This window comes from Schistocerca piceifrons, chromosome 1 (assembly GCF_021461385.2).
Source record: "Schistocerca piceifrons isolate TAMUIC-IGC-003096 chromosome 1, iqSchPice1.1, whole genome shotgun sequence".
Lineage (NCBI taxonomy): Eukaryota > Metazoa > Arthropoda > Insecta > Orthoptera > Acrididae > Schistocerca > Schistocerca piceifrons.
Genome location: NC_060138.1, coordinates 1147633563 through 1147648050, shown reverse-complemented (window position 1 = coordinate 1147648050; position 14488 = coordinate 1147633563). Strand labels below are relative to the sequence as shown.

At 41.8% G+C, this 14488-nt stretch overlaps 1 protein-coding gene across 1 annotated transcript in view; it reads right to left on the bottom strand.

Annotated features, from left to right (window-relative positions):
- Window positions 1–13467, bottom strand: part of LOC124778742 (3 beta-hydroxysteroid dehydrogenase/Delta 5-->4-isomerase type 1) — a 129909-nt gene extending 116442 nt beyond the window's left edge. Inside the window, exons 1-2 of the mRNA XM_047253665.1 lie at window positions 13440–13467; window positions 1176–1310 (exon numbers count right to left, since the gene is read on the bottom strand). Of these exons, the coding sequence (XP_047109621.1) occupies window positions 1176–1310; window positions 13440–13467 (163 nt within the window). The remainder of the gene's footprint in view (window positions 1–1175; window positions 1311–13439) is intronic.
- Between the last annotated feature and the right edge of the window lie 1021 nt (window positions 13468–14488).

The window sequence follows — 14488 nt, the reverse complement described above, 5'->3', positions numbered from 1 at the left end:
TTACACCAATTTCAAAATCTTTGACAAATGTCTAAGAATCGTACAGGATAACTTTTAATGTTCTTCAGAAGGTGGTTTTTTTCTCCATACGAACTTTTAATGTTCTTCAGAAGGTGGTTTTTTTTCTCCATACTAATCACCCGAAATTGATTTATTACTAAGCAACCACGAAAATAATGTAATGTCAAACAGATCTCCGACATACGATCTGAAGTTTTCCCGGCGCTTTTCCAATTTGAACAGTTCTCGGGTATCCGACCGGTAGCGTCGTAATTTCTCCACAATATTTCGGCAGACGTACGCGCTGCCATCTTCAGGTGGTTCCTGACGAATGCTGTGCTGTTCCTCTCGGCGCCCTATATATACTAGCCGTTACCCCCTTCACCGTTCCTCTCCTGGTGTCTTCGGTGCGGCCGACCGGCGCGGCGCCTGGATCTGAACCTGGGGTCTGCAGTCTCCGTGCTGCCGCCGTCGGTGGCGGTCCTCAATCTCTGGGACCGCATCTTTCTCTCCAGGCTGAGTGCAGGGTTCCAAGCCTGACTAAGTTGAAGGCCGCTGTCTTTATTAATTAGATCGTCCTGTAGTAGGATTTCGATGGCCTCTTTAGTAATGCAGTCCCAGAAGTAGGAGGATTGACAGAGTATTTGTGTTTTTTCATAGTCCATAGTATGGCCAGTCTTTATACAATGGTCAGCCACGGCTGATTTAGTGGCCTGGCGTAATTAGGCATGACGCTTGTGTTCGCGGCACCTCTCTTTTACAGTGCGGACTGTCTCCCCAATGTATGATTTTCCGCACTGGCAGGGAATTTAATAAACGCCTGGTTTTCGAAGGCCTAGGTCATCTTTCACTGAAGCCAGTAGAGTCAAGGTTTTACAGAGAGTCGGAATACACATTTCACATTGTGTTTCCCCAGGTGGAGGGGGTAACGGCTAGTATATATATGGCGCCGAGAGGAACAGCGTAGCATTCGTCAGGAACTACCTGAATATGGCAGCCAGCGTGTACGTCTGCTGAAATATTGTGGAGAAGTTACGGGGCTACCCGGTCGGATACCCGAGAACTGTTCAAATAAGATCTCCGACATAATCTTAAAACACAGTTGAATGCGACGTTGTGGATTTTTGCTCGGCAGAGACGCCCACAGAAGCGGCTGGACGTGTCTGATCACTCACCCAGACGGCAGTGGTACTTCTTGATGTCCAGCACTCGGATCTCGGCCACCGTCTCATCACGCTGCAGCTCGCGCACCAGATGCTGTCCCAGAAAGCCGCTGCCTCCTGTAACACACAAGCGGCATTTCCGAAACTCTTTGGAAGCAGTACCAAAATAAAATAAAAATCATGTCAGCTCCAACTGTTCGTTCGCGCCTCCAGAAGTATTCTACAGAAAGTTTTCATAGGATTCTGCATCACACGTACAGGTAAAATTGCAGTCAACCGCTGACAGTGAAATGGTGTAATAAATTCAAGACAATAACACACCATTCAAGCCATACACAAATTCTTGACACTGACACACAACATAGTTTTCTTTCTCTTATTTGTCAGTTTTTAAACAATTCAGTCTGAAACAGGCTCACCTTACAAATATTAGTAACGCACAGAGAAATCGTAACAAGCATCACATCGCGCAGCTTAGTTCCACCCTTAGACTTGACATCCGCCTGAATTCGTTTAGGAAGTGAGTCCACAAGATTATGTACACTACTGGCCAATAAAATTGCTACACCACGAAGATGACGCGCTACAGACGCGAAATTGAACCGACAGGAAGAAGATGCTGTGATATGCAAATGATTAGCTTTTCAGAGCATTCACACAAGACTGGCGCCGGTGGCGACACCTACAACGTGCTGACATGAGGAAAGTTTCCAACCGATTTCTCATACACAAACAGCAGTTGACCGGCGTTGCCTGGTGAACCGTTGCTGTGATGCCTCGTGTAAGGAGGAGAAATGCGTACAATCACGTTTCCGACTTTGATAAATGTACGATTGTAGCCTATCGCGACAATGTTGCTCGCGTTGGTCGAGATCCAATGACTGTTAGCAGAATATGGAATCGGTGGGTTCAGGAGGGTAATACGGAATGCCGTGCTGGATCCCAACGGCCTCGTATCACTAGCAGTCGAGATGAAGGGTATCTTATCCGCATGGCTGTAACCGAACGTGCAGCCACGTCTCGATCCCTGAGTCAGCACATGGGGACGTTTGCAAGACAACAACCATCTGCACGAACAGTTCGACGACATTTGCAGTAGCATGGACTATCAGCTCGGAGACCATGGCTGCGGTTACCCTTGACGCTGCATCACAGACAGGAGCGCCTGCGGTGGTGTACTCAACGACGAACCTTGGTGCACGAATGGCATACATCATTTTTTCGGATGAATCCATGTTCTGTTTACAGCATGAAGATGGTCGCATCCGTGTTTGGCGACATCGTAGTGAATGCACATTGGAAGCGTGTATTCGTCACCGCCATAGTGGCACATCACCCGGCGTGATGATATGGGGTGCCATTGGTTACACGTCTCGGTCACCTCTTGTTCGCATTGACGGCACTTTGAACACTTCAGATGTGTTACGACTCGTTGCTCTACCATTCAAAAATGGTTAAAATGGCTCTGAGCACTATGCGACTTAACTTCTGAGGTCATCGGTCGCCTAGAACTTAGAACTAATTAATCCTAACTAACCTAAGGACATCACACACATCCATGCCCGAGGCAGGATTCGAACCTGCGACTGTAGCGGTCGCTCGGTTCCAGACTGTAGCGCCTAGACCGAGCGAGGTGGCGCAGTGGTTAGCACACTGGACTCGCATTCGGGAGGACGACGGTTCAATCCCGTCTCCGGCCATCCTGATTCAAGTTTTCCGTGATTTCCCTAAATCGCTTCAGGCAAATGCCGGGATGGTTCCTTTGAAAGGGCACGGCCGATCTCCTTCCCCATCCTTCTCTCACCCGAGTTTGCACTCCGTCTCTAATGACCTCGTTGTCGACCGGACGTTAAACACTAATTTCCTCCTCCTCCTGTAGCGCCTAGAACCGCACGGCCACACCGGCCGGCGCTCTACCTTACATTCGATCTCTGCGAAACCCTACATTTCAGCAGGATAATGCACGACCGCATATTGCAGGTCCTGTGCGGGCCTTTCTGGATACAGAAAATGTTCGACTGCTGCCCTGGCCAGCACATTCTCCAGATCTCTCACCAATTGAAAACGTCTGGTCAATGGTGGCCGAGCAACTGGCTCGTCACAAGCGTTTGAGATGACTTAGCGATTATAACCGACAGTGAAGAAACAGCAGTAAAACAAATCGAGGTCCTCAAAGAATCGGCAGAGAAGGTTAGCCAGCAAAACTCCTTTAAGAAGACTGAATTCATGTGTTCCAAGTTAGATATTCCGAAACTTAAAACACATTATGGTGAAATCAACTGAGTCAAACATTTTAAGTATCACGATGAACCTATTGAACCAACAGGATTTGAAAACATAACACAGAAAAACAGAGTGCAGAGAGTCAAGAAAGCGTCGTATAACAAAAAAATGCCTGTCCAAAGGCACTGTAATCAGACGCTACAATACAGTAATCAAATCGACAGTCGCATATGCAAGTGAAACACTCTCACTGAATTAAAAATTAGATTAACAAGAAGACAAGAAAGTAGAGAGAAAGATTATTAGAAAAATTCTGGGAGCACGATACACACAAGACGGATGCAGACTGCAAACCACTGAGACATCTGTAAAACTATCAAAGATCGAAATCGACATCGGAAAGAGACGGATTATCTGGAAACAGACTAACTAAAAGCCTTTTGGACTAGGAAACTTCATTCAAAGCATCAGTACCCTGTGTAACTGAAGGTAGAAGCATTTGAAAAAATAAAAATTGACTCAATAAACACATCACACAGGGATACATCCAGAAGCAAAATTGATAACTGGAAGTTTACACCTGAGACGGAACCAAACCCACACCGCCCACAGCGGACCGAAGAAAGAAGGCCTTCGGGGAGAAAATGAAGAAATACAGGAAAAATAAGAACCTGAAGAAAGGTGAAAATCACCTGTTTATCTTTCTCCAATGGGGACATTAGCTAAATTTATACGCATGCCTGTATCAGTTCCTTTGGCGCTTCAGTGTATGTTATAAATGTGAAAGTTAGTGTGTATGTTTCTTGCTCTTTCACGCTGAAACGGCTTAACGGATTCGAAAGAAATTTAGAATATTATACTCTGAATTAACAATTAACGCTCAGGGTAGTTTTAAAAGTGTTTACCACAAGTTATTTATTGCTTTGAAGAATATAACTTGAAATATGCAACAATAATTACTCTTAGTGCTATTTACTCTTTGTGAAAATGGTTTTATTGTCTAATGTATCCTACATAATACTACTCAACTTATGATGCAATGCTTATAATACACTCCTCAAAGTGCTTAATCCGTAATTCCTGTTGCAGTTTAGGCACTGTGCGGCAGGCGTATGGTGTGGCTTCTGAGACGACAGAAGATTCTCAACGACGGTGTCATTTAAATGCTGCACGACAGAGAGATGTTGTGCCTTCACATGTGGAACGCGGTAGACTTTTAGTGAGGCTGGATTTGATTACGATATCTACATCTACATCTACATTTATACTCCACAAGCCACCCAACGGTGTGTGGCGGAGGGCACTTTACGTGCCACTGTCATTACCTCCCTTTCCTGTTCCAGTCGCGTATGGTTCGCGGGAAGAACGACTGTCTGAAAGCCTCCGTGCGCGCTCTAATCTCTCTAATTTTACATTCGTGATCTCCTCGGGAGGTATAAGTAGGGGGAAGCAATATATTCGATACCTCATCCAGAAACGCACCCTCTCGAAACCCGGCGAGCAAGCTACACCGCGATGCAGAGCGCCTCTCTTGCAGAGTCTGCCACTTGAGTTTATTAATCATCTCCGTAACGCTATCACGGTTACCAAATAACCCTGTGACGAAACGCGCCGCTCTTCTTTGGATCTTCTCTATCTCCTCTGTCAAACCGATCTGGTACGGATCCCACACTGATGAGCAATACTCAAGTATAGGTCGAACGAGTGTTTTGTAAGCCACCTCCTTTGTTGATGGACTACATTTTCTAAGCACTCTCCCAATGAATCTCAACCTGGTACCCGCCTTACCAACAATTAATTTTATATGATCATTCCACTTCAAATCGTTCCGCACGCATACTCCCAGATATTTTACAGAAGTAACTGCTACCAGTGTTTGTTCCGCTATCATATAATCATACAATAAAGGATCCTTCTTTCTATGTATTCGCAATACATTACATTTGCCTATGTTAAGGGTCAGTTGCCACTCCCTGCACCAAGTGCCTATCCGCTCCAGATCTTCCTGCATTTCGCTACAATTTTCTAATGCTGCAACTTCTCTGTATACTACAGCATCATCCGCGAAAAGCCGCATGGAACTTCCGACACTATCTACTAGGTCATTTATATATATTGTGAAAAGCAATGGTCCCATAACACTCCCCTGTGGCACGCCAGAGGTTACTTTAACGTCTGTAGACGTCTCTCCATTGATAACAACATGCTGTGTTCTGTTTGCTAAAAACTCTTCAATCCAGCCACACAGCTGGTCTGATATTCCGTAGGCTCTTACTTTGTTTATCAGTAGACAGTGCGGAACTGTATCGAACGCCTTCCGGAAGTCAAGAAAAATAGCATCTACCTGGGAGCCTGTATCTAATATTTTCTGGGTCTCATGAACAAATAAAGCGAGTTGGGTCTCACACGATCGCTGTTTCCGGAATCCATGTTGATTCCTACATAGTAGATTCTGGCTTTCCAAAAACGACATGATACTCGAGCAAAAAACATGTTCTAAAATTCTACAACAGATCGACGTCAGAGACATAGATCTATAGTTTTGCGCATCTGCTCAACGACCCTTCTTGAAGACTGGGACTATCTGTGCTCTTTTCCAATCATTTGGAACCTTCCGTTCCTCTAGAGACTTGCGGTACACGGCTCTTAGAAGGGGGGCAAGTTCTTTCGCGTACTCTGTGTAGAATCGAATTGGTATCCCGTCAGGTCCAGTGGACTTTCCTCTATTGAGTGATTCCAGTTGCTTTTCTATTCGTTGGACACTTATTTCGATGTCAGCCATTTGCGAGCATATCCGCTGTAGCAGCCGCGCACGTGAGGGCAGACTACGTTCTTGCGCGTACAAATATTATAAAATATGCGCTGCACCGAACTAAAAATTGCTTATTTTATTTCTTCGACGAGTTAATATGTTTTCTACTCCCTCACGTTAGAGCGGCTGGACGCAACTGGATGAACTTCGGAATGGAGATAGCCTGTACCCTGAAATAACACAAAGGCTATCTTTTATTCCGAAAACAGTCACCGTTACCGTGGGATGGTCAACGTTTCTGCTCCTCCCTTGGGATAGGTATCATGACTAAAGGATCATCCATGACAGTTAGTTATCAAATGAATGCATTAAGTTTAGCGAAGAAATTAGTTTTTAACTGAAATGAAATTATTGGCACCACGAACCTATCATCCCAACAAACTTGCCTTTCCAGTTAAACACTTGCAGTTTCCTTTGAAAGTGGCCTTCTCGATCGTGACAAGGACATACGTTGAAAGTGGCATGTATTCATCTGGGCGCACAGCGCTTTTCGCACAGGCGGCAGGCACACTCTCGTGTATCGAAAGACAGAAATCGTTACATACACGAAGAGAACAAGAAATCTCGGAAAGTAGTTTACAGAGACGTATAACAGTTGACTGCTGGTTCTCCATACACACCAAGACAATTATCATCTTTTCCGTGCTGAGAATGTCGCAAAAAGTCGTGAAATTATTTACTCCCTCTCCTGGCTTCGCTATTCGGCGTCGTAAAAATTATTTTCCTTAGTGAACGAGTGAGTTGTGAGCGACATGTATGCTGTCAGCTTCTCTCACCGTCACAAAATTTGATGGTTTTTCTCGATGTCGCGCGGTTCGCTGGGCCGTAAGTAGCTCGTGCCGCAGTACCTCCAACAGATAACTTTTGTGACGGTGCATGCGCGTCGAGAGTGAGTTTCGGCATTAACATTTCTTTATAAACAACTGTTTAACCGCCGCAACATCGCAGGGCGCAGCTAGTACTTGATAACGTACTTATCTCAATTGCAATTTCCTGGAAGTTATGCTGAAGCGATGTACTAAGTGCTGATGTAAACAATCTATATCTTCTTCTTCTTTTTTCCTGACCTTATCCCGTATGAGCAGGAAGTCATCATGTTATTCTTGACGTGACAATATTAGTTGTAGAGGATGCCCAGGCGCCTTTCCTGCCGCCAACCCTTCCCCCCCCCCCCCGCCCCCCCCAACCTCCCCCTCCCCGCCCCCGCCCCCCAACCTCTCCCGCCCCCCCATGGAAGGAATTTTTTTGTCTGCGTCTAGTATTATGAGGTCGTTTCTGAAATGTTTGCGAATCGTGTAACTCAGACGAGTAGTGGGTACTAGCCAGATATGCACCTACTTGGATGTGAGAAACTGCCCAAAAACCACAACCAGGCTGGTCAGTACACCAGCCCTCGCCGTTAATGCGTCCAGTGGATTCGAAAAGGGAACCTCTGCTCCTCCCTGAGTCCCCAAAGAGAATGCTAAAGTGCGCGGTTATCTGAGTTGGTTAATGTAACCAAGTTACATACAACTTTTTTATACGACAATTTTATTTTTAAAATCGTTCGCCTCTATGGCTCATTAACAGTGAGGTGAACAAAATTGGCGCACACATACTTTGCAGCACGATTCCTCACATACTAGCAATACAAAAATGTCTCTCACAAAATTCCTGCGCATATTTCTGGCAGTAAATAGACGTTACAGATTGGTGATCTAGCAACACTGTAATCACATATACCATAACTACCTCCGTCAGCAGGTAGAGCAGGGCTGTGCAGTTGATGCAGTTGATAGTGTTCTGGGTTACCACGCAGGAGGTCGAGGGTTCGATTCAGCATCAAGGCATACTTGTTTTTATTTACTAAAAGCATTCTGAATGGCACATCATCTGGCGTCTTAATCGTCACACAGCGATTACAACGCGTCTTCTACAAAACATTTGTAGTTACGTCCTACAAACACAGAATTGGAAATACAATCGTTTCCATTGGTCAGCTTTTAAAGAAGCCTTTTTCACGTCATGGATGCGAACTTTTTCGCGCCCCTGCAGCCACTAGATTCCAAACCTGTTTTCTGTGTCCCCTGCACCAAGGGTCTCATCGAAATTATTTGCGAAACAGTTTAGTAGCCTTACTGGTGATGTAAGACCCTAACGAGATGTAATTGACCTAACATGCCAAGAATAATAGTTGGTATTACTCGATAGGACCACTGGTGGAAGATAAACACAAGACAAGTTGGAAATCTAGTAGATGCAGTTGTGCAGAACAATTCGCGTCCACGACGTGGAAAGGTTTTCTTTAAATGCTGACCAACGTATTTTCATTTCTGTGCTCATGGTATGTAAGTGCAAATGTTTGGTAGCAGACCCATTGTAACCGCTGTAGGACGATCAAGACGCCAGATACCGTACCACCCCCCTTCTTTTAACAAATAAAAGCAAATAAACTTCGACCCAGATTCGAACCTTCGCCCACCTACGCGCTAATCCATACGATAGCCACTGCACCAACTCCACAGCACTACTGCTACCTCCTGACAAAAGCAGTTGCCTCACACGTGATTACAGTGTTGCCAGATTGCTAATCTTTAACGTCCATTTACTGCCCGAAATATGGCCAGTACAAGATTTTGAGAGACATTTTTGTATTGCTAGTATGTGAGGAATCGTGCTGCAAAGTCTGAGTGCGAGAAGTTTTCTTCATCCTGCATATTTTGGCGGGGCTCAGTATCAAATATGACCCCCTTCCCTCCAAAAACAGAAAGACAAAGGCCAACGATGAAAAACAAGTTTTTTTTCCATCTTCTGGTTTTGTAGTATGCTGAACACTAAAACAATAACAAAATAGCTGTATCGTCCATCTGTTTCTTTACAATTAACACTCAGTATTTCACAGATATATTTTTAGCAATTTTGTATACATACGTAGCACTTCAGCAGTAGGCAATCAGACATCAACTGACTGGGAAGATATTACATGTGGTGTTCCCCTAGGTTCCATACTAGGTCCACTACCTTTTCTTGTTTATATTAATGACCTGTCATCTGTTACATTACCAGGTACCAAGTTTGTCTTATTTGCAGATGATACAAACATTGCAATAAATAGTAAATCAAATATAAATTTAGAAAGGGCAGCTAATCAAATTTTTACTGACATTAATAAGTGGCTCATAGCCAATTGACTGTCATTAAACTTTGAAAAAACCCACTATTTGCAGTTCAGAACTTCCAAGAGATTTCCTTCTAGTGTGTGCATAAAATATGATGACATGGAAATAGGAGAAGTTGAGAATATAAATTCTCGGGATTACAACTTGATAATAAATTCAGTTGGGAACGACATACTAACGAACTCCTAAAGCACTTAAACAAGTCTGCGTTTGCAATGCGAATGATGACAGATATAGGAGATATAAATATAAAGAAATTGTCATATTTTCGTATTTTCACTCCATTATGTCATATGGTATCATATTTTGGGGCAACTCCACAAACCGAGAAAAAATTTTTAGAGTACAGAAGCGTATAATAAGAGTAACGTGTAGAGTAAATCCAAGAACATCACGTCGAAACCTATTCTAAGAATTGGGCATACTAACCATAGCTTCTCAGTATATTTATTCCTAAATGAAGTTTGTTGTAAATACTACATCTCTTTTTCCAACTAACTGCTACACAGTATCAATACTAGGAATAAGAGCAATATACATAAAGATTTGAAATCACTTACTTTTGCCCAGAAACGAGTCCAGTATTCAGCAATGCATAAGTTACCAGCAACTCTTAAGAGTTTAGTTTAGACAAGGTACAATTTAAACGTAATTTAAAAGAATTTTTGGTGGCCAACTCCTTCTATTCCATCCACGAATTTCTCAACAAGTGCAGTAGACCATTTTAATCAAAATTTATTATACTTTAATTTTTGACGACACTTGGTTGTAACAGCCAAGTTCTACCTACTGTGTGAATAACGGATGTATGGAAAGCAGATGTAAGTCTTAAGTCAGTAAATAGCTGAAGTTTAATTTTAAATCTTGTACATAATTTGACTATTCTTAACTGAGGATCATTGAAATGAATAATTTACTTTAATTTTTGACAAATCTTGGTTATAATAGCCAAGTAACTAGCTGCTGTGTGAATGATGGATTTATTGAAAACAGATGTAAGTATTTAGCCTGTAAATATTAGAAGTTTAATTTTAATTCATGTACATAATTTTACTGTTTATTGACGGAGGATCATTAAAATTAATCAAACTCAAGTTTTTCTAATTACATTTTTGTAATGTGTTTATCTGACGTGTTCCACGCCCAGGAGGATGCCATCTTTTGTGGGTTTATGGAATGAATAATTAATCTAATCTAATCCATATAAGTTAATAAAAATACAAAGTTGAAATTTCGGTGATAATAGTTGCACACGTATCGTAACTACTACAAGCTCATTGGCTCTTCTTCTTCTAGCACAAGAACCTGATGGACCATTAAGAAATTCTATTACTGCCGCTGCACGTTAAATTGAACCTAAAGAAAAAGTTGCAAAAGAATTACTGAAAGATGGAAAATGTTTGAAGTATTACTGAGAGAAGTTTTCTCGTCTGCCAAGGTGTGTTCACTGGATCTGACATTCGAAAAATGATGTTCGATTCCCTCTTTGATTCAAAAATGAGTATGAATGAAAGAAAGGCTTGAGTGTCATTCTCGGAGACTTTTACTGAATTCTTAGGTACGAAAAAGGACGGACATTACATTTGTGTTGTAGTCAACAAGCTGGAGAAGTTCAGAAGTTAGGCTGTTTGATGAGCCTCAAGATTCAGTTTATAAACAGCCATCTTGTTTTTTTTCCTGAAAACTTAGTGCGGAACAAAAGCAAGTGTTTTCATCAAGATTACCAAGTGATAGAAAGACAGAATCAAAGCCCGTAGAATACCAGTATAGTGCGAGACCAATGTTGGTCCTTTCACCAAGATGTACAACACACAATTCATCGGAGGAAAAACTAAACTTTCACGAGACTAGAAATAGGAAATTTAAGCTAAGGACACTTAATTCCTAAGTAGTAAAGAGATGTTTTCATACTGGAGAGCAGTGTCTGAGACAATGCATTGATGATCAACATCCGCACTCAAACTGCGATTATGATTCCGCATCAGCCGTGAACATAGATTTGTTCCACTTCTCGAAGCGTGCTCAAAAGTCGAAATGGCTACGGCGACCGCACGCGTCAAGCAGGAAATCCGGGTTCGAGTCCCAATTCGGCTCAAATTTTCATTTTTTCTTAAATGTTCTACGGCTGATGTGGAACCATAACCGCAATCTGCGATTTAATTCGAAGATGTTTTCATGTTTATCCATACATATATCACAAATGCGAAAGTAACTCTCTCTGTTAAGATTTCATGACTAAACCGCTGAACTGAATTCGATAAAATATGCTGTGCAGATATCCTGAAAGCTGAGGAAGAACGTAGGCTACTTTAGAAAGTGTTTAGCAGAAAATATTTATTGATTTGAAGAATGTAACGCGAAATATGGAACAATAATTACTCTTAGAAAGAGCTATTTAATCTTTGTGAAAATGCTTTTATTGTCTAATGTATCCTATATGATACTACTCAACGTAATGATACAATGCTTATAATACTCTCCTCAAAGGGCTTAATCCACAATTCCATACAACCCTGTTACAGTTTAGGCACTGTACGGCAGGCATATGCTATGGCTTCTGAGACGACGAAAGACTATTGAACTTTATAGTATTTGAGAAAATGCTTTTATCGTGTTCTACATAATATGTTCTACATAATATGATTCTAAGTAATGCATATAAAGTTTGTACAATCCACTAAGTGTTTAATACATACTTCCATCCTAATATCAGTCGCAAACCCGTTACATTTTAGCCGATCAGAGTCATGTGTCTCTTACAGCTTCCAAGGTGCTTGAATATTCACAACGGCGGCGTCATTTAAAGGCTGTACGACAAACGAAGTCGTACCTTCACATGTGGAACTTGGGAGGGTTTTGGTGAAACTACATTTGATTATGACCTATTAACTGACAATGATAATCACAAATTAGTCATCATAGAGGGATGGATCAGAAATGTAGGCACCACAACGCAAAAAATGGTTCAAAATGGTTCAAATGGCTCTGAGCACTATGCGACTTAACTTCTGAGGTCATCAGTCGCCTAGAACTTAGAACTAATTAAACCTAACTAACCTAAGGACATCACACACATCCATGCCCGAGGCGGGATTCGAACCCGCAACCGTAGCGCTCGCTCGGCTCCAGACTGTAGCGGCTAGAACCGCACGGCCACTCCGGCCGGCACACCGCAAAAGTGGAAGGTGTTGCATTGGTGGCAAAACACACATCCAGTACTAGATGAGCCAGAGAAACCCCTAAAACCTTTCTTTCTGCACGAGTATAATGACTCGAGACATTTTTTAAAAATATAATTAGAAAATATAATGCTTGCCTTCAGATTCGATATGCTGCAAAATAAGAGAAACACGTTCTTTATGGACGTACCTACCTGCATAGCATGCATTTTTTATACATACATCTCTACAACACTATATACACAGACATCTCGTCAAATTACTAGCTTACTTACCATCACTCACCATAGCAAAACTGCTGATATGCGAGCGAAGCAGCGAGCAACAACTTGTATTTCAATAAAACTTTTTTATGTAACGAAAAATTTAATCACTTTTCATTCCAGTTACGTTTGTTCTGCTAGTCTTTCTAACATTACAGAAAAAACTGAAGTAAGATATGGACTTAGTGCCTATAAAACGATAATTTTTTTGTTGTTGCCCTGTATTATTACATGACAAACCCGACCTCCGCTAATCTGCACTGATTCACTTTTAATTTTCAATGTCTGGAGTACTTGACAGCTACAAAAGCTCCTATTGGAGCGGAGTAATTCAGTACTGTAATTATTGTCCCAAGTCAAAGCCCAAAACTAGTTTAAGGCTTAAATATGAAGCCCCTGCTGTCTCAGTTTCATTTACAGACATTATCAACTGAAACTGGAGATACCTACCAAGTTGAGGAGCGGGCACTGCTGTCGTTACAGTATGCGGAATTGTTCGGTTTGTCACGTGACTTAGATGACCTCATGTCTTGTAATGATCGTCACCGTGACAGTCGAGTCAGGGCTAGATAAGACGGAATGCTGCACAAACACTCATCCGCAGTACACAGACACACACTGCTGTGTTGCACTTGACCCACCTGCGGTGGAAACTGATCCAATTAGCATTGTTATCTACAATTACATTTACAATTTTTCGTCTTGTATTTTTCTGCTAATTAGAGGATCGCCTTAGCAGTTATATCACTGGTGTCATTTAGAGAAAATTGAGAAGTACTAAGTAAAAAAGGTGAGTTGAGAAGCTATTGGCCTTGGCTCCATTATTTCATGGAAATATTTAATATCTCACTCCACTTTAATAGATTCAAATTCACAGTTCAGTGACATGGTTTGGTATGTTTGCCTGTCGAACTAAAGAAGCCATAATAAAAGTCAGTTAAATTAATAAGCGGCATGGTCACAAAGAGAGGAACAAATTTTATGAAACTGACATCTGTAAAACGACCTTTTATAAAACTATTTTGTCGAAAACTGATATTTTGAGACTGTGGCTGTATACAAAATACAGGTTGATTGCTGCACAACTTTTAACAGACAAGTAACGGTGTTGTTTTCTTCCTTGCGAGGATCACATTACTCCTTTTACATTATTTGTTCCTCTCTTGGTGACTGGTTATTCACCTCACCTTTGTACATAACTCTTCGCAGTTTTTTCTTAAATGTTATACAGAACATCTTAATTGCTTACAGTGGCGTCGAACTTTCTTCCCATCTCATTTCTAATCACACAGAGTATGATGTAATTTTTTTACGTCGTCTTCTTTTGTCTTCGTCTTCCCGTTTTGATGACAGGTATATAAATGCTTCAGAGAGTTCCTCATCTGTAGGAAAATATGCGAAGATCGAAAAAAGTAAACGTTACTATAAATCTTGGCCAAACAAGTCTACTAGTATCAAGCATCGACCTTCATTGAAAGAAGAAATTTCTGTGAACGTACTTTAGGAACATAGTATTGTATGAAAAACAATAAATCATGGACTGTTGGAAAACTGGACAAGAAGAAAATCGAAACATTAAAGATGTTGAAAATTAGGTGGACTGATAAGATAAGAAATGGAGAAGTCCCACGCAGAATCGATGAGAAAAGGAACGTGTAGAAAACATTCATAAGAATGAGAGACACGAAGA